Source organism: Hyperolius riggenbachi, chromosome 3 (assembly GCF_040937935.1).
Source record: "Hyperolius riggenbachi isolate aHypRig1 chromosome 3, aHypRig1.pri, whole genome shotgun sequence".
Classification (NCBI taxonomy): domain Eukaryota; kingdom Metazoa; phylum Chordata; class Amphibia; order Anura; family Hyperoliidae; genus Hyperolius; species Hyperolius riggenbachi.
Genome location: NC_090648.1, coordinates 21242961 through 21269014, shown reverse-complemented (window position 1 = coordinate 21269014; position 26054 = coordinate 21242961). Strand labels below are relative to the sequence as shown.

Below are 26054 nucleotides of genomic sequence, written 5' to 3'. Positions count from 1 at the left end.
ACTAAGAGGCATGGTGAGTTCATAGAAGATTTTATTTTTTGTCACAAGTTAGCGGAAAATGACACTTTGTGACAAAAAAAATAATAATAAAAAGTTTCCATTTCTGCTAACTTGTGACAAAAAAAAATGAAACCTGCCACAGACTCACCATGCCCCTCTCTGAATACTTTGGGATGTCTACTTTCCAAAATGGGGTCATTTGTGGGGTGTGTTTACTGTCCTGGCATTTTGGGGGTGCTAAATTGTAAGCACCCCTGTAAAGCCTAAAGGTGCTCATAGGACTTTGGGCCCCTTAGCGCACCTAGGCTGCAAAAAAGTGTCACACATGTGGTATCGCCGTACTCAGGAGAAATAGTATAATGTGTTTTGGGGTGTATTTTTACACATACCCATGCTGGGTGGGAGAAATATCTCTGTAAATGAGATTTTTTAGATTTTTTTTACACACAACTGTCCATTTACAAAGATATTTCTCCCACCCAGCATAGGTATGTGTAAAAATACACCCCAAAACACATTATACTACTTCTCCCAAGTACAGCGATACCACATGTGTGGCACTTTTTTGCACCCTAACTGCGCTAAGGGGCCCAAAGTCCAAGTCCAATGAGTACCTTTAGGATTTCACAGGTCATTTTGAGACATTTGGTTTCAAGACTACTCCTCACGGTTTAGGACCCCTAAAATGCCAGGGCAGTATAGGAACACCACAAATGACCCCATTATAGAAAGAAGACACCCCAAGGTATTCCGTTAGGAGTATGGTGAGTTCATAGAAGATTTCACTTTTTGTCACAAGTTAGCGGAAAATGACACTTTGTGAAAAAAACAATAAAAATCAATTTCCGCTAACTTGTGACAAAAAAATAAAAGCTTCTATGAACTCACCATACTCCTAACGGAATACCTTGGGGTGTCTTCTTTCTACAATGGGGTCATTTGTGGTGTTCCTATACTGCCCTGGCATTTTAGGCGCCCTAAACCGTGAGGAGTAGTCTTGAAACCAAATGTCTCAAAATGACCTGTGAAATCCTAAAGGTACTCATTGGACTTTGGGCCCCTTAGCGCAGTTAGGGTGCAAAAAAGTGCCACACATGTGGTATCGCTGTACTCGGGAGAAGTAGTATAATGTGTTTTGGGGTGTATTTTTACACATACCTATGCTGGGTGGGAGAAATATCTCTGTAAATGACAATATTTTGATTTTTTTACACACAATTGTCCATTTACAGAGATATTTCTCCCACCCAGCATGGGTATATGTAAAAATACACCGCAAAACACATTATACTACTTCTCCTGAGTATGGCGATACCACATGTGTGGCACTTTTTTGCACCCTAACTGCGCTAAGGGGCCCAAAGTCCAATGAGTACCTTTAGGATTTCACAGGTCATTTTGAGACATTTGGTTTCAAGACTACTCCTCACGGTTTAGGGCCCCTAAAATGCCAGGACAGTATAGGAATCCCACAAATGACCACATTTTAGAAAGAAGACACCCCAAGGTATTCAGTTAGGAGTATGGTGAGTTCATAGAAGATTTTATTTTTTGTCACTAGTTAGAGGAAAATGACACTTTGTGAAAAAAACAATAAAAATCAATTTCCGCTAACTTGTGACAAAAAAATAAAATCTTCTATGAACTCACCATACTCCTAACTGAATACCTTGGGGTGTCTTCTGCCTAAAATGAGGTAATTTGTGGGGTTCCTATACTGTCCTGGCATTCTAGGGGCCCTAAACCGTGAGGAGTAGTCTTGAAACCAAATTTCTCAAAATGACCTGTGAAATCCTAAAGGTACTCATTGGACTTTGGGCCCCTTAGCGCAGTTAGGGTGCAAAAAAGTGCCACACATGTGGTATCCCCATACTCAGGAGAAGTAGTATAATGTGTTTTGCGGTGTATTTTTACACATACCCATGCTGGGTGGGAGAAATATCTCTGTAAATGGACAATTGTGTGTAAAAAAATGGAAAAAGTTGTCATTTACAGAGATATTTCTCCCACCCAGCATGGGTATGTGTGAAAAGACACCCCAAAACACATTATACTACTTCTCCTGAGTACGGGGATACCACATGTGTGACACCTTCTTGCAGCCTAGCTGTGCAAAGGGGCCCACAGTCTAATGAGTACCTTTAGGATTTCACAGGTCAATTTTACTCATTTGTTTTCCAGACTACACCTCACGGTTTTGGGCCCCTAAAATGCCAGAGAAGTATAGGAACCCCACAAGTGATCCCATTTTGGAAAGAAGACACCCCAAGGTATTCCATGAGGGGTATGATGAGTTCATAGAATATTTTATTTTTTGACACAAGTTAGTGGAAATGGATTTTTTAGGTTTTTTTCTCACAAAGTGTCATTTTCCACTAACGTGTGACAAAAAATAAAATCTTCTATGAACTCACCATACCCCTCATGGAATACCTTGGGGTGTCTTCTTTCCAAAATGGGGTCACTTGTGGGGTTCCTATACTGCCTTGGCATTTTAGGGGCCCTAAACTGTGAGGAGTAGTCTGGAAACCAAATAATTAAAATTGACCTGTGAAATTCTAAAGGTACTCATTGGACTTTGGGCCCCTTTGCACAGCTAGGCTGCAAAAAAGTGTCACACGTGTGGTATCGCTGTACTCAGGAATAGTAGTATAATGTGTTTTGGGGTGTATTTCACACATAACCAATCCTGTGTGTGAGAAATATCTCTGTAAATGACAATTTTTTCCATTTTTTTACACTAAATTGTCATTTACAGAGATATTTCTCCCACCCAGCATGGGTATGTGTGGAAAGACACCCCAAAACACATTATACTACTACTCCTGAAAATGGCAATACCACATATGTGACACTTTTTTTGCAGGCTAGCTGCGCAAACTTGCCCAAAGTCCAATGAGCACCTTTAGGCTTTACAAGGGTGCTCACAATTTAGGCCCCCACCAAACAATTCCAGGACAGTAAAACACCCCAGAAATGACCCCATTTTGGAAAGAAGAGACCCCAAGGTATTCCACGAGGGGCATACTGAGTTCATATAAAATTTTATTTTTTGTCATAAGTTAGCGGAAAATGACACTTTGTGGGAAAAAAAATAAAAAAATCCATTTCTGCTAACTTATGACAAAAAATAAAATCTTCTATGAACTCACCATGCCCCTCAGCAAATACCTTGGGGTGTCTTCTTTCTAAAATGGGGTCACTTGTGGGGGTCTGTCCTGGCATTTTAGCGTCTCCACAATCATTACATGTATGGCCAGTATTAGGAGTTTCTGCTATACTCCTTATATTGGGCATACGGGTGATGCATTTTTTTCTCCATAAAAGGAAAAATGAACGGCAAAGATTCTCACATTCGCATTGATCAATGTGGATGAAAAAATATCTGCCGAAATATGTGAAAAAAGAGGGGGGCATGGCGTTTGCCAGGACATAGGAGCACCGCCCACAAAATTTTCCAAACCCACTTTGCTCCTATGCCCTGGCAAACCAGATTAATCCATTCACATCGATCGATGTGGATGAAAAAAACCTTTGCCAGTTTTGATACAAAGTGCTTGCCAAAGCATAGGAGCTCCAACACCACCCCTCAGCTCATATGCCTTGACAAACGTATCTTACTGCGGAGGAGAAATCTCGTCCTGCAGCGCTGCATGCACCGACTTGTGTGTAATCTGACAGACGCGCAATGCTTCTGTCAGGATGCACCATCAGTGCTGCAGCTGGTTGGTCGATCAGTCGTTTGCTCGGTCCACCTGGAAGGGTAAAGGATGGAAAAAGAGAGAGAAAAAACATACAAAAAAACAACAAGCAAGCAGCAATGCAAGAAATTCATTAACATTAACATTCGTAAACTTTATTAAACCTTTTTAACCAAACAATAACATTTGGAACTTTTGCTTACCTGTTTTTTTTTTTTTTGTTTGTTTTTAACTTACCTTCCGAGGACAAACTTCTCCTTCCCCATGGGACAGTGTGCAAAGCGCAAATCGCACAGAGATGTAGCAAAGTACACTATGCACTTTGTCCCAAGTGAAAGGAGAGGTTTCTGGCAGCCCTGTGTATTTGGGTCTCTCAAAAGCAGATGTCTGGTTTCACACACAGGAGTCGCGCAGTAGCGTAGGTATGCACTAGCTTTAAGTCAACCACTTCCGGCGTAAGGGGGGACCGCAAAGTGGGACTTTCGCTAGGCAATATGCTGCAACACATCGCTCCAGTGTGAAAGAGCCTTGAGAGACTACTACTGTGTCTCACGTTCCCTACTCCAATAGCGAATGTGTTCGTGGAACTTTTCAAAACACTCCCCTATGCATAGGGCAGGCTGGTCAGGACAGTAGGGACAATAAAAAGTGGTGTCACGCCTCATTCCATCCCTCTTACAGACACGACAATGTTTTCTTGGGGTGCGTTGACCTGGGGTACTCGGAAAGACATAAGCATAGTGTCTTTCATGTAGCCGGCTAACTACATTAGGGGGATTGGCCACGGCCCCTCCTGGATACAGGAGTTCCGAAATGATCTCTTCCTGAAATTTAAGGAAGGATCCTGTTCTCCCAGCCTTACTGTAGAGAACAAAGCTGTTGTACATTGCCAATTGAATCAAGTAAATAGCCACTTTCTTATACCAGCGGCTGGTCCTTCGGGAAACTAAATAGGGAGCCAACATCTGGTCATTGAAGTCCACCCCTCCCATGTTTAAATTATAGTCGTGGACGGCGAGGGGTTTCTCAACAACCTCAGTTGCTCGCTGAATTTGGACTGTCGTGTCTCCGTGAATGGTCGACAGAAGGTAAACGTCCCTCTTGTCCTTCCATTTCACTGCAAGAAGGTCGTCATTACACAAGGCAGCCCTCTCCCCCCGTGCAAGTCGGGTAGCAGTGAGATATTGGGGGAAGCCCCGGCGACTAGGCCGCACGGTGCCACAGCAGGGAATTCCGAGTATCTTCAAATGCTGATAGAGGGCCACACTTGTGTAGTAGTTATCCACGTAGAGATGGTACCCCTTGTGGAATAAGGGTGACACCAAGTCCCACACAATCTTGCCACTGCACCCCAGGTAGTCAGGGCATCCGACCGGCTCCAATTTTGTGTCTTTGCCCTCATAGACCCTAAAGCGATATGTATAGCCTGTGGCCCTTTCACAGAGCTTATACAGCTTGACCCCATACCGGGCGCGCTTGGTTGGGATGTACTGCTTAATGCCAAGGCGCCCGGTAAAATGTACGAGGGACTCGTCTATACAGATGTTCTGTTCAGGGGTGTAAGCATCTGCAAATTTGGATGACAGGTGGTCTATGAGGGGCCGAAATTTGTGGAGCCGGTCATAGTCAGCGTGGCCTCTTTCATGACAGGTTGTATCATCATTAAAGTGCAGGAAGTGCAGGATGTCCTCAAAACGTGACCTGGACATGGCAGCAGAGTACATGGGCATGTGATGTATTGGGTGCGTAGACCAATAGGACCGCAATACATTTTTTTTAGTTAGACCCATGTTAAGGAGAAGGCCCAAAAATATTTTAAATTCGAAAACTGTGACCTGTTTCCACCGAAAAGGCTGGGCATGGGAGCTGTTCGGATTGGCGGTGATAAATTGTGTGGCCTTACGGTTGGTCTCTGCCACGACTAAGTCGTAGAGATCCTCGGTGAAGATCAGATGAAAAGCGTCTAGGGCCGATCCTAGATGATCTGTCTCCACCTGGACTCCAGACTGGGCGGTGAAAGGGGGCACTACGGGTGCGGCGGAATTAGGGAACTTCCAATGAGGGTTTGCCAGCACCTCTGGGAGCCTAGGGGTACTACGGGCCCGTGTTTCTGGTGGCTGCGACTGGGGTCTTACTGCACGTACCACCGAACCAGTTTCAACTGCCATGCTGGTGCTCGCCACTTCACCAGGGTCTACGGAAGTACTGGCTTCAAGTCCAGGATGTGCTGCGCTGTTGGTGCATGCCTCACCCATCAAAATCTGGATCAGCGCTAGCACCACTCTGCTGGCCTTGAGGTTGATCCTGCGCAACCTGTGGTCCACTGACATGGGGTCGGGAACGCCTGGCGCTAGCAGGGACCACAACCTCGTCATCAGAACTATCGGTCAGAGAGTCACTGTCCTCTACAGGTTCATATTCTGAGCCGGATTCATCGGATGAGAAGTCCCAATCACTCTCACCCGACTCGGCCATAATACTGTAGGCCTCTTGCAGGGAATACATCTTTTTTGCCATTTTGGGCTGCTAAATTTAGGGGGTATTCCTCTGAGACCACCCAGGAAAAAATGCACCTGTCTAGCAAATGGGAGTATTTGTTAAGTAAAGAGCTGCGATCGCTCAGTTTTGATTTAAAAAAAAAAAATCAAAACTGATCTTTATAGCGTCGCAGCTATTGTGTTTTTTTGCAGTGATCAGAAAACAAAAATTTCTTTCACTTGGTGGGGAGGGCTGAACGCAAGTGCGGCAGAACGATCAGACCTGATCGGGCAAACACTGCGTTTTTAGTGGAGCCTACTCTAAGGTGACCCTAACGTACTTATATAGATCTGACTGTGATCAGTACTGATCACTTACAGATACTATATAGTACCAATGCAGATTAGCGACAGTGATGACGCTAATCAGCGACTTATAGTGATTGCGGTGTAGTGGGCTGGGCGCTAACTACCTAACAAAAGGGGCCTAGCTAACTCACTGGCCAAAAAAACAGTGCACAGGCAATAGATGTCACTCAGACCTCGATCAGAGCTGTGACAGGCGACCAGATATCAATCACAATGCCGCTGTCAGATTACAACAAATGTAAACAGCAATTGGAATCACAGGGAAATCACAGATGATCAAAAACCAATCACTAATCAATCAATCAGATGTCAAAAATCAGTACACAGACAATAGATGTCACTCAGATCTCACTCAGACCTCGATCAGAGCTGTGACAGGCGACCAGATATCAATCACAGTGCCACTGTCAGATGCCAACCAATGTAAACGGCAATTGAAATCTCAGGCAATCAGATGATCAAATACCAATCACTAATCAATCAATCAATCGTCAAAAATCAGTGCACAGACAATAGATGTCACTCAGACCTCGATCAGAGCTGTGACAGGCGACCAGATATCAATCACAGCGCCGCTGTCAGATGCCAACCAATGTAAACAACAATTGAAATCTCAGGCAATCACAGATGATCAAATACCAATCACTAATCAATCAATCAATCAGATGTCAAATCAGTGCACAGACAATAGATCTCACTCAGACCTCGATCAGAGCTGTGACAGGCGACCAGATATCAATCACAGTGCCGCTGTCAGATGCCAACCAATGTATACAGCAATTGAAAACACAGGGCAATCACAGATGATCAATAATCACAACGCAATCAATCAGAAGTCAAAAAACTGTGCACAGGCAACGATGTCACTCACATGCCACTCACATGTCACACAGACCTCGATCAGAGCTGTGACAGGCGACCAGATGACACTCAGACCTCAGTCAGACGCCTTGGCAGGGCCAGTGAGGGGGGTAGTGGGGGTGATCAGCGGCGATCGGGTGGGGGATCGAGCAGGGAAACGTGCGGGTCTAATTGAGCAGGGCTGCCGTCCTCTCTCCTGGTGGTCCGGGCGCGCTGTGACCAGGAGAGGAGGAGGCAGCCAGTATAATACACGTTGTTTACATAACAACGTGTATTATACGCAAAGGATTGGGCTGTTTGAATGATCGCAGCCCGCCGGCGCTGCTAATTGGCCGGCGGGCTGAAGACACAGGGGGGCCGCAAGTCATGCCGGGCGATGTGCGCGCGCATGCGCGCGCGATCGCCCGCATTTCTGTTAAACAGGACCTTCCGCCAATCGGCGTTAGGCGGTCCTGGGGCTGCCGCCGTGGCCACGCCTACTGGCGTGACGCGGTCGGCAGCTGGTTAAAGAGAGTCTGAAGCGAGAATAGATCTCGCTTAAGACCTCATAGCTAGCAGGGGCATGCGTGCCCCTGCTAAAACGCCGCTATCCCGTGGCTTAACGGGGGTCCCTGTCCCCCAAAATCCCCTCCGTAATGCGGGGGAGCGCTTCCGCATTGGGGCAGGGCTAACCGCCGCAGCCCTGCCCCACGCGCGTCTGTCAGACGCGTATCTCTGCCTCTCCCCCACCCCTCTCAGTCTTCCTTCACTGAGAGGGGCGGGGGAGAGGCGGCGATGCGCGTCTGATAGACGCGCAGTGAGGCAGGGCTGCAGCCGTTAGCCCTGCCTCTAGGAAGGGCTAATCTACGACCAACTTGCGACCAAGATTTGCGGGGGGTGGGTTGGGGGGTCAGGGACCCTCGTGCAGCCGCGGGATAGCGGCGTTTTAGCAGGGGCACACATGCCCCTGCTATGTATGAGAGCTGAAGCGAGATTTAGTCTCGCTTCAGTGTCTCTTTAATAATAAACAAGACTTAGCATGTTGGGATAGGCCACAATTCTCTTGATTAGGCCATGTTAATATATTAAAAATGAATATTTTACCCCAAACTCTCTACTTATATCAGGCCCTCCCAATTTTGTCCCTACTAGAACACTTTAGAGATATTAAAACACATTTCACAAAATGTGTATGGCATGCTAAACCCCCCTAGAATCACATTTTCAGCCTTGGGGCCTGATTCACAAAGCGGTGCTAACAGTTAGCACCGTGGTGAAAAGCCCTTTATCACGCCTAAACTCTGTTTAGGCATGATAAGTTTAGGCGTGATAAGTTTAGGTGTGATAAGTTTTTAGGTGTGATAAGTTTAAGCACCAACTGGGCTAGCACCGCAGTGCACAGCTGATCAAAAGTTTTGCGCTAGCAAAGTCTGGTGCACTTTGCATAGAGTTTAATGGCGCTGCTTTGCGTGCGGGACTTTGCGCGCAATCTAAACTTATCTAAACTTATCATGCCTAAACTTATCATGCCTAAACTTATCATGCCTAAACTGAGTTTAGGCATGATAAAAGTGGTTATCACGCCTAAAGTCTTTAACTGGGTTATCACTGCTTTGTGAATCGAGCCCTTGGTGTTGCCTAGAACTCATGGAGGACTTGCAAACACTGACATTTGTAAATACCATGCAGCGACCACCTTAGTACGAATTGTTGACTGGCACAAACATAGCGATCAGAAATTATGGGTACAACTTGAACGTGGGCTAGCAGGCACAAATCTATCCCTACTGACTTGGTTAACTGCTAAACCTACAAGCCTTTAAACTTTGATCCATTCCTCCCTTTTATCAATGACTAAATTTAGACATCTCTCAGAGGTCTCTCCTTGGCCTTCTCCTCTTATTACAGTGTTGAACAACTTACAATTCCCATATGGCTGCCACTCTCAGAGATATGTACCTTGGCGAATGTGTGAGGCCCTCCATGCACAAGATTTTATTAACCTCCTGGGCGATAATCCCGAGCTGAGCTCGGGGTATGTCGCGCAGGAGGATTTCACAGGCCCTGGTGGGCCGATTTGCATAATTTTTTTTGTTACACACAGCTAGCACTTTGTTAGCTGCATGTAACTTCCGATCGCCGCCGCTACCCACCGTGCCGCGCAACCCCCCTCCCCCCCCAGACCCCTTGCACAGCCTGGCCAATCAGTGCCAGGCAGCGCTGTGGGGTGGATCGGGACTCCCTCTGACGTCACAACGCCGATGACATCGGTGACGTCATCGTGAGCGTCACCATGGCGACGGGGGAAGCCTAGCAGGAGATCCCGTTCTGAACGGAATCTCCTGCTTGCGCTGATCGCCGGAGGTGATCGGAGGGGGTGGGGGGATGCCGCTGCACATCGGCTATCATGTATCTAGCGCTAGGCTAGCTACATGATTTTAAAAAATTTTTTAAAAAGTGCTGCGCCCCCTCCTGGGCGATGTAATTGTATCGCCCAGACGGTTAAGCAGGCCTCATGGATCCCCTTATAGCACCTTAAAGAGAATCTGTATTGTTAAAATTGCACAAAAGTAAACATACCAGTGCGTTAGGGGACATCTCCTATTACCCTCTGTCACAATTTCGCCGCTCCCCGCCGCATTAAAAGTGGTTAAAAACAGTTTTAAAAAGTTTGTTTATAAACAAACAAAATGGCCACCAAAACAGGAAGTAGGTTGATGTACAGTATGTCCACACATAGAAAATACATCCATACATAAGCAGGCTGTATACAGCATTCCTTTTGAATCTCAAGAGATCATTTGTGTGTTTCTTTCCCCCCTGAGGGGGGAGTGCATAGCAGAACCACAACACTGAAGAACTTGGCAGCCTTCCAGACACAGGCTGACAAGTCTGACAAGGGAAAGATACATTGATTTATTACAGAGACTGTGATAGTACAAAGTGCTGCAGTAAGCCAGAACACATTAGAATAGCTTTTGGAACTTGTAGGATGATAAAAAACAGGATGCAATTTTTGTTACGGAGTCTCTTTAAAGAGAGATTTGATAATCCATTCCTAGATACATTGGGCTTAATTCACAAAAGGGTACTAAGTGTTAGCACGCCAGTGAAGATCCCCTTAGCACGTGCAAAGTGGCATTGCACACACTAAGTTTGCGCAATGTTGCACCATCTGCATGGAAAAATAGCTTAATAAGCATACTTTGTACACGGACGGTGCGACGTTTCCCATGCACCGTGCGACGTTTCGGTGCACCAACTTACCGCGCGATCAGTAACAGCTTTGGATGTGCAAACTATTTAGCAACCTAGTTTGCATGTCCAAAGCTTTTAGGCGTGTTAACTATGTTAGCACCCTTTTGTAAATCAAGCCCATGGAGTCTCATGCAATTTCGCCCCTTTTTACAATCTACAGGTTCCAGAACCACACTCTCATGACCCTAACCCCCTTTAAAACAGCTATGCATGGGTACTACTACAGGCCCTGTAAAAAAAAATGGTCTCTATTATTTACCAGATCTTGATATCTGATCTGCAACATGAGTTTTCTAATGATCAATGGACAAAAATCTTGTTTTTAAATCACAAATCCTCTATATCCTCTACAGTCCAAGATCATAACTATAAGCTATTAACCAAATGGTACTATTCACCCAGTAGATTAAAGAAAATCTATCCTGATGTGTGTGTGTGTGTGTGTGTGGGGGGGGGGGGGGTTAGAGGGATCGATTCTTCATATCTTTTAGGAGTGCCCTGAGATTAAACCATTCTGGAAGATGGTGCAGTACTATATCAAACAACTAACAGACGGAGAGCCAGTTGATGAACTATCATACTATTAATTACACAATACCACTAAACTGATTAAGAAATGTAAAAAGTCTTTAACCAAACGTTTAATTCCAGTAGCCCATATACTCGTACCGAGACACTGGAAATCTGAAGTGGTGCCTCTGTAACAGAATGATTTGAGGAAATTAAAGGATACCCGAGGTGACATGTGACATGATGAGATAGACATGTGTATGTACAGTGCCTAGCACACAAATAACTATGCTGTGTTCCTTTTTGTCTTTCTCTGCCTGAAAGAGTTAAATATCAGGTATGTAAGTGGCTGACTCAGTCCTGACTCAGACAGGAAGTGACTACAGTGTGACCCTTACTGATAAGAAATTCGGACCAGAACATATAGAAAAGAGTGTGCGGGCAACTCGTTGCTTTTAGCCATGAGCTTCCACCCTAAGCATACATTGAAGTCCATTCCATATGGAGAAATGATCAGAGCGGCTAGGAACTGCTCTGATCCAGCCAAATTACAGATAGAACTTAACTTGGTACAATCTAGACTTCTCTGCCGTGGGTATCGGGAAAACCAAATAACAGAAGTAAAAAACCGAGTGTTGCAAAAACCAGAACAGCTTTACTTACTCTGAGGCCAGGAAGTAGGGACAGTCAACCCAATAGAGGCATTAACTTTGTCACCTCATATAGCCTGGAGAATAACCAAATTGTTAGCATTATCAAAGAATACCTGCCTGTTCTTCACTCTGACCCTAAGCTGTATGCAGTTTCAGCTGGAGGCTGTGGCTTTTCATCACGTCGGGCCCCCACTTTGGGCACTAGCTTGTCCCCCAGTTTGTTTCAGAGCGTGGACAAGCCTAAACCGACTTGGCTAACACACAAAGGCTCATATAGGTGCGGCAATAACACCTGCCGCTATTGTAGTGTTCACAACCAAACGCGTTAAATTGTCTCCCTTTCCAGACACAGCAACTATGACATTAAACAGTATATTAATTGCCAGACTCAAAATGTTGTCTATTTGGTTGCTTGCATGGAATGTGGGATACAGTACGTGGGGTGTACTACCCGTCCCCTCCGTCAGAGGATTTCAGAACACTATAATGGCACTGGAAGGTGTCTCAGGAATGCTGCTTATATCAGTCATGCCTCTAGCGTTTCCTAGCACTTTTTCTATGTTCATTCAGGTAATATGTCTGGATTTAAATTCCAGGGCATAGAAAGACTATTATACCCACTTAGGGGAGGAGATATCTATATAACAGATTATTAAGACAAGGAGCCTTTTGGATATGGAAATTATGGACCCGTGCCCCTTTGGGGCTCAATTCGAGATTGGATCTCAATACTCTTTATGACAAATAATTTTGTATCCAATTGTGTTTTTTTCCTTCCCTTGCTCCTTCCCCCTCTCCTTTCTCTCCCCTTTGGTTCTACAAGCATTTGCTAGTTATTTGACTTGTGGGTCTCTTTAGGATTTATGTCGTCTGTTTCCACATGTGTAATGATCTATGGGTAGTTTGCAATCTGATGCTATGTCTATGTGTTTTTAATTAACTAATTATTTAGTGCTTCTATGTATTTGTATTATAGTGGTTTACACCATTTTTAGAATACTATGTATGTACCTTTAACCTTCCTGGCGGTAAGTCCGAGCTGAGCTCGGGCTATGCCGCCGGAAGGCACCGCTCAAGCCCCGCTGGGCCGATTTGCATAACTTTTTTTTTGCTACACGCAGCTAGCACTTTGCTAACTGCATGTGCAATCCGATCACCGCCGATCCCCGCCGATCTGCCACTATCCGTCACGCAGCAGCCGGGGCCAATCAGTGCCAGGCAGCGCTGAGGGGTGGATCGGAGTCCCCTTTGATGTCACGACGTCAAGGACGTCGGTGACGTCATCCTGCCCGTCGCCATGGCGATGGGGGAAGCCCTCCAGGAGATCCCGTTCTTTGAATGGGATCTCCTGATCTCCGATCACCGGAAGCGATCGGAGGGGCTGGGGGGATGCCGCTGAGCATATAAAAAAAATAAAAATTTAAAAAACGGCTGTACTGCCCCCTGGCGGATTTTAATAAACCGCCAGGAGGGTTAAGGTCCGTACACACGCCGGACTTTAGGCAACGACGGGTCCGTCGTTGCCTCCCGCTGGGTGGGCGTGCCAGCGACAGTCCGGCGTGTGTACGCTCTGTCTTCATACTGATACGGCTGTTTCTGAGCGATCCGCCCGGCGGATCGCTCAGAAACAGCCGTATCAGTATGACGACAGAGCGTACACACGCCGGGCTGTCGCTGGCACGCCCACCCAGCGGGAGGCAACGACGGACCCGTCGTTGCCTAAAGTCCGGCGTGTGTACGGACCTTTAAGGTCAATACACACACCCCTTTGGGTGTGGCCTCACACTATTTAATCTGTGTAACACATGCTTTTGTAAGCTAAGATTAAGGAGCCATTCCTTGCTCCGATACGCGTGAGCTTTTTATTGTAACAATGATGTTGGATCAAGAATAAAAGACTTTCTATTTCACCCTACTATCTGGTGTAGCGGGATTTCCTTGGTATTTATGGACGTCTGGCATTCTGACTCCCATGCTCCCAGTTAAGTACACATGTGTGTGTAGCAGTCTCTTTTCCTTTCTGCGTTTCAAACTAGATTCAGCACATGTGCCATGCAGGGTACATGTGTCAGCTTTCCCAAATTCAAGGCGGAAAGGAAATTGCTGCCGTTGTCACACACCACGTTGGTGCGGGGTCAGCCACTGATCCACCTGTTTGTTAAGAGCAGCTAGGAGAGCTGGTCCAGTGTGACTCTCCGCTTTGAAGCAAGACATGTCTAAGATGGCGTGACACCGTCGTACCTGGCATGCAGCATAGGCCCTGGGGAGCTGGGTCTGTGTAGCTGGAGAGGAGATGGCAGCACCAGTAGAGTTAAACTGCCACTCATCCAAGGAGGACGAGGACGATGACAGTTAAGAGGATGTAGCAGGAGGAGAGGAGGTGGCAGGGGGCCTGCCTGAAAGCCGTGGAGGTGTTACAAGTTGGACCGCTGTACAGCCACTTTCCCCCTGCTTGCCATTGGTCACCAGATTGACCCAATGGTCTGTGTAATAGTAGACGAGTAGTTACAGGCAGCACCCAACCATCTAGATGCGACGTGCTATTGGTCGTTGTCCCTCTGTCTCCACCAGATGGGAGGGCCTACTAGCAGGAACTTAACCTAATTAGTTGATGACAGGGCGTCCAGACCATTCTGATTGGCTCCCTAGAGGAGCAAGGACCATTTAAGGCTGATTGTGTTTCATGTATTCAGAGGGCTTGTCAGCTTGAGAAAGAGAGGAGTCGCCTCTCGAAACGTCGCACAGACTTGCCCTTTTTGTCTTTTTGATGCTTTAAATAAATAAAAGAGCTTATAATACACTTGAAGACGGTGCTGGGTCTCTTCTCTTGGAGCTAATGGTCTGTGTAAGTAATGTAGCGGCCCTGACCGTGCTTGGCCGACCAGGCATCCGTGGTCAGGTGGGCCCATGACCCAACGCTGTGTGCCAGAGATAACACCATTTGCCTCTCAACTTCATGGTACAGTTTGGGTATCGCCTTTTTAGAAAAATAATTGCGGCCTGGTATCTTCCACTGTGGTGTCCCAATGGCCACAAATTTACGGAAGGATGCAGAGTCCACCAGCTTGTATGGTAACAGCTGGCGAGCTAACAGTTCCGCCACGCCAGCTGTCAGACACCGGGCAAGGGGGTGACTGGCAGAAATGTGCTTCTTCAGCTTAAAGATTTCCTTCACAAACACCTGGCTGCTGTGGGCAGAGGAGCAGGAACCGCTCAAGGACAGAGGCGGAGTGGAGGAGGGTGGCTGTGAAGGTACAAGGGAGAAAGTGACTGAAGATGCTGCACCTGAAGGAGGAAAAGGAGAAGGAGGGTGGCTTTTCTTTTGTGTGCTGCTTTTCCTCAGTTCCCATTGCAGTTTGTGCCTTCTCTCCATGTGCCTTTGTAAGGCACTAGTCCCTACGTGAGTGTTGGCCTTTCCACGGCTCAATTTTTGGAGGCAGAGACAACAGATGGCTTTGCTCCGATCTGAGGCAGACGCATGAAAACATTTCCAAACCGCTGAGCCCCCCTGGGGTGATGACACTATGGTGGCATCAGCAGCTGACGTTGAAGGGCATGTTGGCTGGCTGCCCATAGGTGGCGATACATGGCGGCACACACTGCCACCAGCTGTTTCTGACGATGAGCTCCTCCTGCTTCTTTCAGCAACTCATCTGACTCCCCCTCTGAACTGTCCCCCTGTTCATCTCCTCTATTGGGAACATACGTGGGATCCATATCATAGTCATCATCATAATCATCCTGCCCAGCTTCACTTGCCTCAGACACCTCCAAAACTGCACCAACAGCAGGTACTTCATCATCTTCACATGTTACGTCCATAGTGTCACTGCCTAACTCAGACATATGAGGTGGTGTAACTTGCTTAGCGCCTTCATCTGGTTGTAACAATAATGGCTGTGAATCAGTTAATTCCCCACCCATTAACTCCTGTGAAGTGTCAAATGCAACGGATGTGGTGCTTGTAGTAGCGCTTGTGGCTGCGGAAGATGAGGCATTCTGTGTTAAATAGTCAATCACGTCCTGACAATCTTGGGAGTTGATGGGACATACGTGCCTTCTTCTGAGCACTGTACTTTGGTCAAGGGTCGTACAAAATCACATCAACACGACCTTGCACAGATCTGCCAGTTAGCCTTCCTCTGGGTCTGCCTCTACCTCTGCTTGTTTTGTCCATTGTGTCCATATCGAGGGGATGAAGTGAAAGGTATGCACTGACTTGACCAATACAATGTGCAGTCACACAGGTGCAGTTAACAGGTATGCACAGAGTGGTATATAACACTGCGTGCACTCACGTAGGTAGGTGGGTGCACTGAACACAACAGGTAGGTATATGCAGTGATGAGGTGGGTGCACTGAATACAACAGGTAGGTATATGCAGTGATGGGTATTACAATGTGCACCTGTCACACACAGACAGGTAACGGACAGGCACAGTGACACTGTGTGCGCTCACGTAGGTAGGTGGGTGCACTGTGAACAATAGGTAGGTAGATATATGCAGTACTGGGTATTACAATGTGCACCTGTTACACACAGACAGGTAGCGGACAGGCACAGTGACACTGCGTGCGCTCAACTCACGAAGGTAGGTGGGTGCACTGTAAACAACAGGTAGGTAGGTATATGCAGTACTGGGTATTACAATGTGCAGCTGTCTGTCACTGAATGTGCTGGGCCTGGCTGGCAGTGGCACACACACAGTATGAATTAGCAAGGCTGTCTATGCAACACAAGTGTCAGTGGGACACACACAGAAAAAAAAATAGATCACAAGAACAATATTAGCTCTCAAAAGAGCTGTTGTGGGGTGCTTTTTTAGCAATAAGAATCAGCAAGGAGCGAGCTAAGAAGCCTACAAGAGCCTAACTAATCTTTCCGTATGAGAGAGTCTGCAGCAGCTGTCCCTTCTCTATTTACTTTAGGCACACAAGTGAGTATAATGGCCGGCGGTGCCTGCCTTTTATAAGGGTGGGAGTGGCTCCGGGAGGGAATGTAGCCTGATTGGCTACAATGTGCCTGCTGCCTGTGATGTAGAGGGTCAAAGTTGACCCTCATGATGCACTATGGGGGCGAACCAAACTTCCGGAATAATTCCCGGTTTGCTGCGATCGCGAACCACGGAAGTTCGCCGGGAACCATTCGCTGGCGAACCTTTTGGGCCATCTCTATCTGTGGGCTGTATCTATGCAGTGTCACCCACAAAGAGAGCTATGCTTTAGTAAGATAAATCACACAAATACAGTGGAAAGATATGCCCTGGTGGTAATACAGTTTGCTGGCAGACAGCGATGGGACTACAAATGCCAGCAGGAAACTGTCTGTGGGCTGTATCTATGCAGTGTCACCCACAAAGAGAGCTATGCTTTAGTAAGATAAATCACACAAATACAGTGGAAAGATATGCACTGGTGATAATACAGTGTGCTGGGCCTGGCACAGTACAGCAAGGCTTAGCTGCAACAGGGCTGTGACAGGGCTGCATTTATGCATTTCAGCAACAAATTTCAGTGAGGAGCAAGCTAATAACAGCCTAACACTTTTTCCTAATCCCTATCTTGTCCAGCAATGTATCTCCCTTCTTCTCGCTAAAACAGCAGCTGCAAGCTGAGAAAATGGCCAACGCTGCTGCGCTTGGGGGGGGGGGGGGGGGGGGGGGCAGGAGGGAGTGCAGCCTGATTGGCTGCCATGTGTCTGCTGACAGTGATGTAGAGGGTCGAAGTTTAGCCCAATGATGAGGTATGGGGGCAGGTTGAACGCGTCATGTGTTCGTTAACCACATCGGGCGCTGACTACCGCCAGGCGGACCATTCAGGTCATCTCTAATAAAGAACTGGTAATAAGTCCCCTTCAGTTGATCATGATATCAAATAGTGGGGCATGGGTGAGAGTTTGATTGGCTTTTACTTTTCCTCTTTTCTTCTTTTTCTTCCTTTTTTCTTTTTGCTCTTACAATCTATTTGCCCTATTCTCTTTATTTTCTCTTATCCCTTAGGGATCTGTTATGTGAATAATTACAGGATGTATCTTATGTACTGAGATAGGTCAATTTAAAGTCCATGGAGAATCCAGATGAGTGTTCGCCTTGGACTTCCAGGGGGACCGGGTGTATAACCCCTTAGTGGCCTCGGGCTTCCCCACAGATCTAGGGTGACACAACCTATTATATAGGTTTTATGGGTAAAAAACGTACTCTTGGATGATTCCGCTATTCCTGATTTAAATCAAGAATTAACAATGATGCTTTCAAGGACTGTTAACCAAATTTTATGTTGGACTTCTCAGTGATCCTCCGTACAGCCCTCACTTGCTGTACTTTTTCTATTCTATTTCTCCTCACACATACAAGTTGCCATGGACACAGTTTATCCACCCTCTTGTATATGTTTTGTATACTGTATGTTTCTTATTAAGATTTATGCAGTTAATGTTCTTTACTAAAAATACTTCTTTAAAATAAAATAATCTTAAACAAAAAAACAAAAAATAATTCTGTTTGCAGCTTCTACTTGTACTCATTTTCCAATTACTGTTGGTACTACAGAAGGTCCTATTTCAAGTATGTCCATAGTAAATAAATAAACTAGTCAAAAGGAATAAAATAGGTATAAAACAAAACTGAAATAGAAACACAGAGAAAGAATGCTTCTTAAATGATTTAGGTGGTGTAGAAGCCTAATATTTGAGCATAATAATATTGGACCAGTTAGTTGTAATTGGGGTATGCATGATGAAGTTCAGTTTAAGAGAACTTGTGAGTTGTGAATATTAGCTTCAGAAGAACTTCAGATTAGGAAGAAAACAATAGTTATGATTACAATAACTCTAAAATAATCAACTCCTTGTTGAGAGTGTTGTAAATTATATGAAACTCCCCTTTTTTGTTATTAAAGAGCTTTATTGAACAGGTTATCAAATACAAAAGTTCTTGAAGTAGCAAGACAAATAACATATCCATTTCAATTGCAATTGGCAAATGTGAACACAAAAAGCTAATACAGATATGTTACTAACACATGCCAAAAAAGAAAGAAGAGAGAAGATGACCTGAGAGCATAGTCCAGAGAGCTGGACCGCTCAACCTGGGAAATGGGGCACAGGAGTACCTCCGGCTGAGATCCCAGGGAATGAAACTTACTTTTTTCACCATTAGATACAGGATATTTCTCAGATTTTCTTTAAAATGATAAATAAAAAGTTACTTTATTATGTAATTTTCTTAAAACATCCACAATGCCTTTATTCCTGAAGCTGTAAATAAATGGATTCAAAAGGGGAATAAAAATAGTGTAGAACATGGCCAGTATCTTACTGGCCATCTGGGACTTCCCTTCATTCGGGAGTAGGTACATGCCAAAAAGACTGCCATAGAAGATAGATACAGCCGTCAGGTGGGAGCTGCAGGTGGAAAAGGATTTCTGTCTTCCTGAAAATGAGGGTATCCGTATTATTGCTAAAACAATACATGTATATGACGCTGTTATCACAAAGAATGGTAACACCACCACAACACTGCCCAACAAGGCAGCTTCCATCTCAGTCAGATAAGTGTCTGAACAAGAAAGATTCACTAAAGGATTGAAATCACAGAAGAAATGATCAATAGTGTTCGGCCCACAAAACTTTAACTGGCATATGCTGAATATCTCAAACAATTCCATACAAAAACTCAACGTCCATGACAAAAATACTAACTTACAACAAAGCACTGGGGTCATAACTGAGGCATAGTGCAGTGGAGAACAGATGGCCAGATATCGGTCGTAGGACATCGCCGTCAGAAGGAAACACTCCGATGCTTCTGAAACGCTAAAGAAGAAATGCTGAGTGATGCAGCCAGATAAGGACATGGAGGCATTCCCATAAAGAACAATGTTCAGCATGTTAGGGGAGATATCTGTAGTTATTATAATCTCGGCTTTGGAAAGCTGGGAGAGAAAGAAGTACATGGGGGAGTGGAGGCTCTTGTTGAGCGTCACCAGCATAATGATTATAAGGTTTCCACATACTGTCACAAAATATATTAAAAGGAGTAAGAAGAAATACAGTAGATTGAATCTGCCCATATCATGGAATCCCAAAAAGATCACTGTAGTGACATTGTTTTTATAAGACACCTGAGTTTCGTAGCGAGAGAAAAAAAAGTTTAACAAAACATAACAATAGATATAAAACAATACATATTATTGTTTTACTTGTAAACCTTTTTGGAATATTAATACTTTTAGTTGTGGCCACTTTTTTTTTTCTTACATTGATTATGAACTCATGAATGTACATACCAGTATCATATTTTGCAAATCCTAAAATGATACAACGGCTTAAAGGAGTTATCAGTCTAAAATAAAAAAAAAGAGCTTTACTCACCTGGGGCTTTCTCCAGTCCTTTGCTGCCGACTGTCGAACGCCGACCTCTTCGCTCTCCGCTGCCATCCCGGGGCTCCCTTCACAGTGGAGAGGCCGACTGCGGGGTCAGCCTTACTGTGCCTGTGTGAACTGCCACTGTCAATCATTGCCATGTGGTCCCTGGCGCACTGCACAGAACTACTGTGCCTGCGCAGTGCGCCGTGGACCACGTGGCGAGGATTGACAGCGGTGGTTCATGCAGGCACAGTAAGGTCGACCCAGCGTTGGGCCTGGCTACCGAGCCCAGGACGGCGGTGGAGAGCGGAGAAATCGGCGTGGGACAGTCGGCAGCAAGGGGCTGGAGAAAGCCCCAGGTGAGTAAAGCTAATTTTTTTTTTATTTTAGGCTGATAACTCATTTAAAGAAAGTGAATAAAATGTTTCCTTAACTGATTACATGATATGGATTGTTCATGTCGCACTGTCTTTAAATCGAGTACAGCTGCACTTACTCAGTGAACCAGAGCCACATATGCTCGAGTGGCTCTGTGCTGGTGTGCTGGTCAGGGGCGTATCTTGGTAATATAGAGCCTGTGGCAAACACTGAAATTGTGCCCCCCTCTGGTCGGAGCCCTCTTCCCCTCTAAAAACAGCATCCTTTCTTGTGTACATGTGTAATGGTAGCCCATGTTTTTTGGGCTTGGAATGTTGCTGACGGTACTTTTAAGGTAATATGGCATCTTATTCCCCCTCTGTCCTCTTTGCTAACACTAAGCCAAGTGTGTGTCATACATACTGTAAGTTAAGTAACCATGTTACCCAGATAACATAGTTAATCTGATCTGAGGTCTAAGTGATGGGGATGCACAGGAGCAGGCATGGCACCCATGCACGAGCCATGCCTGAACCCCTCTAGATACCCCTCTGGTGCTGTTGTGGCTGGTGCTTGTGCAGCTGCAGTGCAGCCGCCCTTGTACCAGAATAGGAACCTGGCCTCAATCATCTGTGGGCGGTGTTGGAGGACTAGAGAACAGCATGGTAAGCCTATAGAGGATCCAGAGGTTTCCCTCTTCTTAGGTGAGTTTCTTTTTATTTTATCATTTTTGGCCTCAGGTTTTCCTTTAAAGGGAACCAGAGAAGCCGGAATCCCAAAAAGAAAAAAAGATTTTATACATACCTGGGGCTTCTTCCAGCCCCATAAGCCTGGATCGCTCCTACGCTGCCATCCTCCACTTCCTGGATCGCCGGTACCGGGTCCCGTCACTTCCGGCGGACGCGGCCAAATGTCCGCATGAGCAGGGGCTCCCTCCATACCCCTACGCGTACTGGTATGCTGGGAGCCCCTGTGATGCGGACAATTGTCCGCGTGCTGCCGCCGACAGGCCGAAACTACGGGACCCGGTACCGCCGGATACAGGAAGCGGAGGAGGGCGGCGTGGGAGCGATCCGTGCGTATAGGCTGGTGGAAGCCCCAGGTATGTATAAAATCTTCTTTCTGAGGCCTCAGGTTTTCCTTTAAGGGAAATACATGATGTACAAAGTAGTGCTTGCTTTTGCATTCTATTCAAATAATATAGGTGGTGTGTCTTGATAACAATGTAGCTTTATGTTTTCAAAAGTAATTAATGTGAAGAAAACAAAAAACAACAAACAAACAAACATTGAGGAGAGATATCACAATGCCGAGCCAAGTAGAGCTTAGCAAATTTCAAAAAGAGCCTAGACCAAGGATTTTGTTCTCATATGAGCATCCACATCAGTTTTGCTTCAATGTTGCTTGTACCAGTTCTTATAAATCTGCCCTAATCTATGGTTTAGTATTATGCTGTGAGTTACCTCTTGTTTCCTCCCCCATCCTCCCTACCTTTTTTTTTTTTTATTATTTTATGGACATTATATTTTCTTTTTTTTTTCTTTTTTCTTAACTAAACCATAGAAAAAAAGGAATTTTAAGATCTAAACTACCTATAAATCACAAATTCATATTTTTCTTTACAATATGATCGTGGAAGTAAAGGACAAAGGCATATGTCTTAAAATGGACAGTATGTTTATTACTAGCTTTATGCTACTGCACAACATGAACAATAAGATTATTGTTAAAAAAAAAAAGAATGTACATACACTACCCATTAATGATCCTTGATGAGAGTATGATGGTGTTTGATTTTTTTTTTATTAAAGCGGAATATAACCCTGCATTTCAACTTTGCTCTAAAACATTATTTACAGTATATTATATGCAACCAGCATTTTTTTTTTGACTAGACCAGCATTGGAAGGGTTACACAGGGCTTTAAAGTCCCTAGAGATTTCTGCAGACGCATCCGAACTTCAGTTAGATACTTTTTGTTTACAAATATGTATCTTTTAAGTGTTTATTGTGACTCATCTCTCTCACTGAGAAGGAGCTTGGAGGACAGCCAAAGAGTGTGTAACTGTTTATCAATAGATACATCTAACTAAATAGAATGTAACTTTCTGAACGTCTGCACGGAACTTAAAACCTCTGTGTTTAACCCTTCCAATGCTGGTCTAGTAAAAAAAAAATGCTTTTTGCATATAATATGCTGTAAATAATGTTTTAGAGCAAAGTTGAAATGCAGGGTTATATTCCGCTTTAAAATATGAAAAAGGTATTATCATGCATCATCTTCTCTGTTATGGTCAAAATTACTATCAAAGAATCATACATTATTATTTTGCATTTCCATATCTCACTCACATTTTTTTTCCAGTACTTTACAGAGCATATAGTCATGTCACAGAGGAACATTCAATCTAATACCTACCATGGCCATGATAAAATATTCCCACCAAAGTCTAAAAACTATTTTGGGGCCAACCAATTAAACCAAGCAAATGTGTTTTTGTCTGAGTGAGGAAATAGGAGTGTCTGGAAGAAACCCACTTAAACTCAGAGTGAACACACACATACCATGCTAAGGTCAGATTCCAAACCAGGGATTCTGTTACTGCAAGGTGTGATATTGGCTACCCCACCATTCCTTGTCAGCAGTAATCAATACATGCAAACATCTTTTTAAGACAATAATTTGTGATTTTAGCATTAAAAAAATACATAAAATATGCAAAAAGGAAATGTGATGATTAAGTGTGGTCTCTGGATCTGCAAGTTGGAAAAAAATGAAAATGTTTCATATATACATATATACGTTTACAGGACTTGTTTGGAGACTAAATAAATTCCCTTTGTGTTTTTACTAATGATTTGTTTTCTTTGTTAGAAATTTTTAATAACACCTTTATAATAGCAAACCGACATGTTTACAATTCTCTCTTGAATACCTGTGCTAAAATAAGATGTTTAGACTCATTTCCATGTTTTCTGTCTGAGGCCATGAGCACATGGTGGGTCGGCTGCCAAGCACAAGAAGCCGCTTGACCACCTTACTCAAAGCGGACCAATTGCCGCTGTTGCTTGGTCCGGTCCTCGGTCGCCTGCCTGCCTGCCACAGATTTGTAATCCAGCCACCCCGCACCAACAATGGAAGGGATGGAGGCCAGACCCCTGCCACCCACTAGAGCCTGTAGACAGGCTTCTCTAGTTCAATTTGCAGGTGAGAACCTCTGCAGAACAGCCCTCTCCAGCCATCAGGAACACTACAGCCTGATGCCAAACTGGATTCAGCACTTTCCACTCAGATCAGGCTGAAACTGCTTGCACCACAGCTCTGTAGCCCTGTAAGGCTTAGAGAACTACTTTGTGTCCTCCAGCAGACCAGACCACTTTTGCCTTCAGCATGGACAGTCACCGCGGACAAGTGCCACGGATCGGGACTCTGTCTCTCTTTTTCTAGGACAATCTGGGGGACCTGAATATTGCTGCAGAGCAGTTGAGCGCCACCAATAAAGGGGCAGCTCCGCTCACATAGTGCTCAATCTACCCCCGGTCCATCTCATCTCTGTTCTCTGATCTGTCTATGTGACTAATTATGTATATTCTACTGAACTGTACGCTTCTTCTTTCTACTTGTTTAAAACTGTACCATCGCTGACCCTGTATGTGCCAAAAATAATTCCAGGTACAACTCCTGTTGTACTTGCCGAAATACAGTAAATGTGATTATGATTCTGATTCTTAAGTCCGAGTGCGTGGCTGCAAATTTTGGTGGATTTTTGCAAAAAAAGACTCATCAGGATGTGGACAGTACTAAACGTTATGAAACTCTGTAATCTACACAGTGCTGAAGAAAATGTCAGTGCTATATGAATACACAATAATTATATGGTAGGACATTAGACTATAACTGTGGTACGATTAGATTGTGAGCTCCTCCTTTCCTAGTCAGAAAAGAGGGATATGTGAAAGAGGGGGATGCATAGGAGAAGGGGGATAAAGAGGTAGAGGCACAAGACTGGGAGCTTGGTGGGAGAAGAGAAATGGCAGGAATACCTCTCACCAGGACTGCAGACATCACTAGTGCTGTTTGGCAGGGGCATGTTGTTAAAAGAGAAACCACTATAATCTGAAAAGAGGAAAGGGTCATGGAGGAAAACAACAGGGTGGGAGGAGGATCTGGGAAAATAGATAAGATAACCTGAAATTAAGCAATCTAAATTGCCTGGAGCTTGCTTCTCTGCTCATTACAGAAATCATCTGTCAGCACCTGTATCACTGGCCTCTGCAACAGCAGACTACCCTGCATTATCGATTAATTATAATTACTCTGATCAGGATGCAGAGTCAATAATCTAGAGCATGCTGGTATTACAGCAGCCAGTGCACATGGCTACTAATGACAGGCAACCTCTGAAGCACTAAACACATCCTGCCACCTCTCCCTGCTAATGTCCCAGCTGCAGCACAGCAATCATTCTCTCTACTCACCTTGCTGCTCGGCACATTCACTCACTGCAGGCTGTGTGTAAAGAGCGAGGAGACACATTGCCCACGGGACAGTAAAGGGGAGGAGTGCTACATCTAGTGCAGGAAGTATTACAGTCCCCTGCACTAGAGATGGGCCGAACGGTTCGCCGGCGAACGGATCCAGGTGAACTTTGGTGGTTCGCGTTCGCCTGGACCAGGCAAACTTTTGCGGAAGTTCGATTCACCCCATAATGCACTATGAGGGTCAACTTTGACCCTCTGCATCACAGTCAGCAGGCACATTATAGCCATTCAGGCTACAGTAAGCCCTGGAGCCCCACCCCCCCTTATATAAGGCAGGCTCGCAGGCCATTACACTCACTGTGTGCCTGCTAGAGACAGACTAGGGACAGCTGCTGCAGACTTGTTCTCCTAGGGACAGATTAGTTAGGTTCTTGGCTGCTTAGCTTGCTCCTGGCTGATTATTATTGCTTTTATAGCACCCCTCAACATCTCTTTTCAGAACTAATCCTGTACTTTTTTTTCTGTGTGTCAAACTGACACTTTTGTTGCATGCACAGCCTTGCTAATTGATAGTGTGTGTGCCACTGCCAGCAGCCCAGCACATTCAGTGACTGCCTGTGTGTGTGACAGGGAGCTGCACATTGTACTACCCAGTACTGCATATACCCAGTACCTGTTGTGTTTACTTAACCCACCTCATCTCTGCATATACCTAGCTTTGAGTTGAGTGAACCCAGCTCACTGCATCTTACTACCTGTTGTGTTGAGTGAACCCATCTCACTGCATCTAACTACCTGTTGTGTTGAATGAACCCACCTCACTGCATCTAACTACCTGTTGTGTTCAGTGAACCCAGCTCACTGCATCTAACTACCTGTTGTGTTCAGTGAACCCACCTCACTGCATATACCTAGCTGTTGTGTTGAGTGAACCCAGCTCACTGCATATACCTAGCATCCCCCCGAGATGGACAAAATGGACAAACCAGGAAGAGGTAGAGGCAGACCCAGAGGAAGGCCACCAGGCATCGGTAGGTCTGTG

The 26054-nt window shown here is 45.2% G+C and overlaps 1 protein-coding gene across 1 annotated transcript; it reads right to left on the bottom strand.

Annotated features, from left to right (window-relative positions):
• Positions 1-11873: 11873 nt before the first annotated feature.
• LOC137561908 (olfactory receptor 1468-like) lies at positions 11874-20245 on the bottom strand. Its single transcript, XM_068273254.1, has 3 exons — positions 20180-20245; positions 19015-19929; positions 11874-11882 (listed from the first exon to the last, which is right to left on the bottom strand). Exons 1-3 carry the CDS (start codon positions 20243-20245, stop codon positions 11874-11876), a joined length of 990 nt encoding a protein of 329 aa, XP_068129355.1.
• Between the last annotated feature and the right edge of the window lie 5809 nt (positions 20246-26054).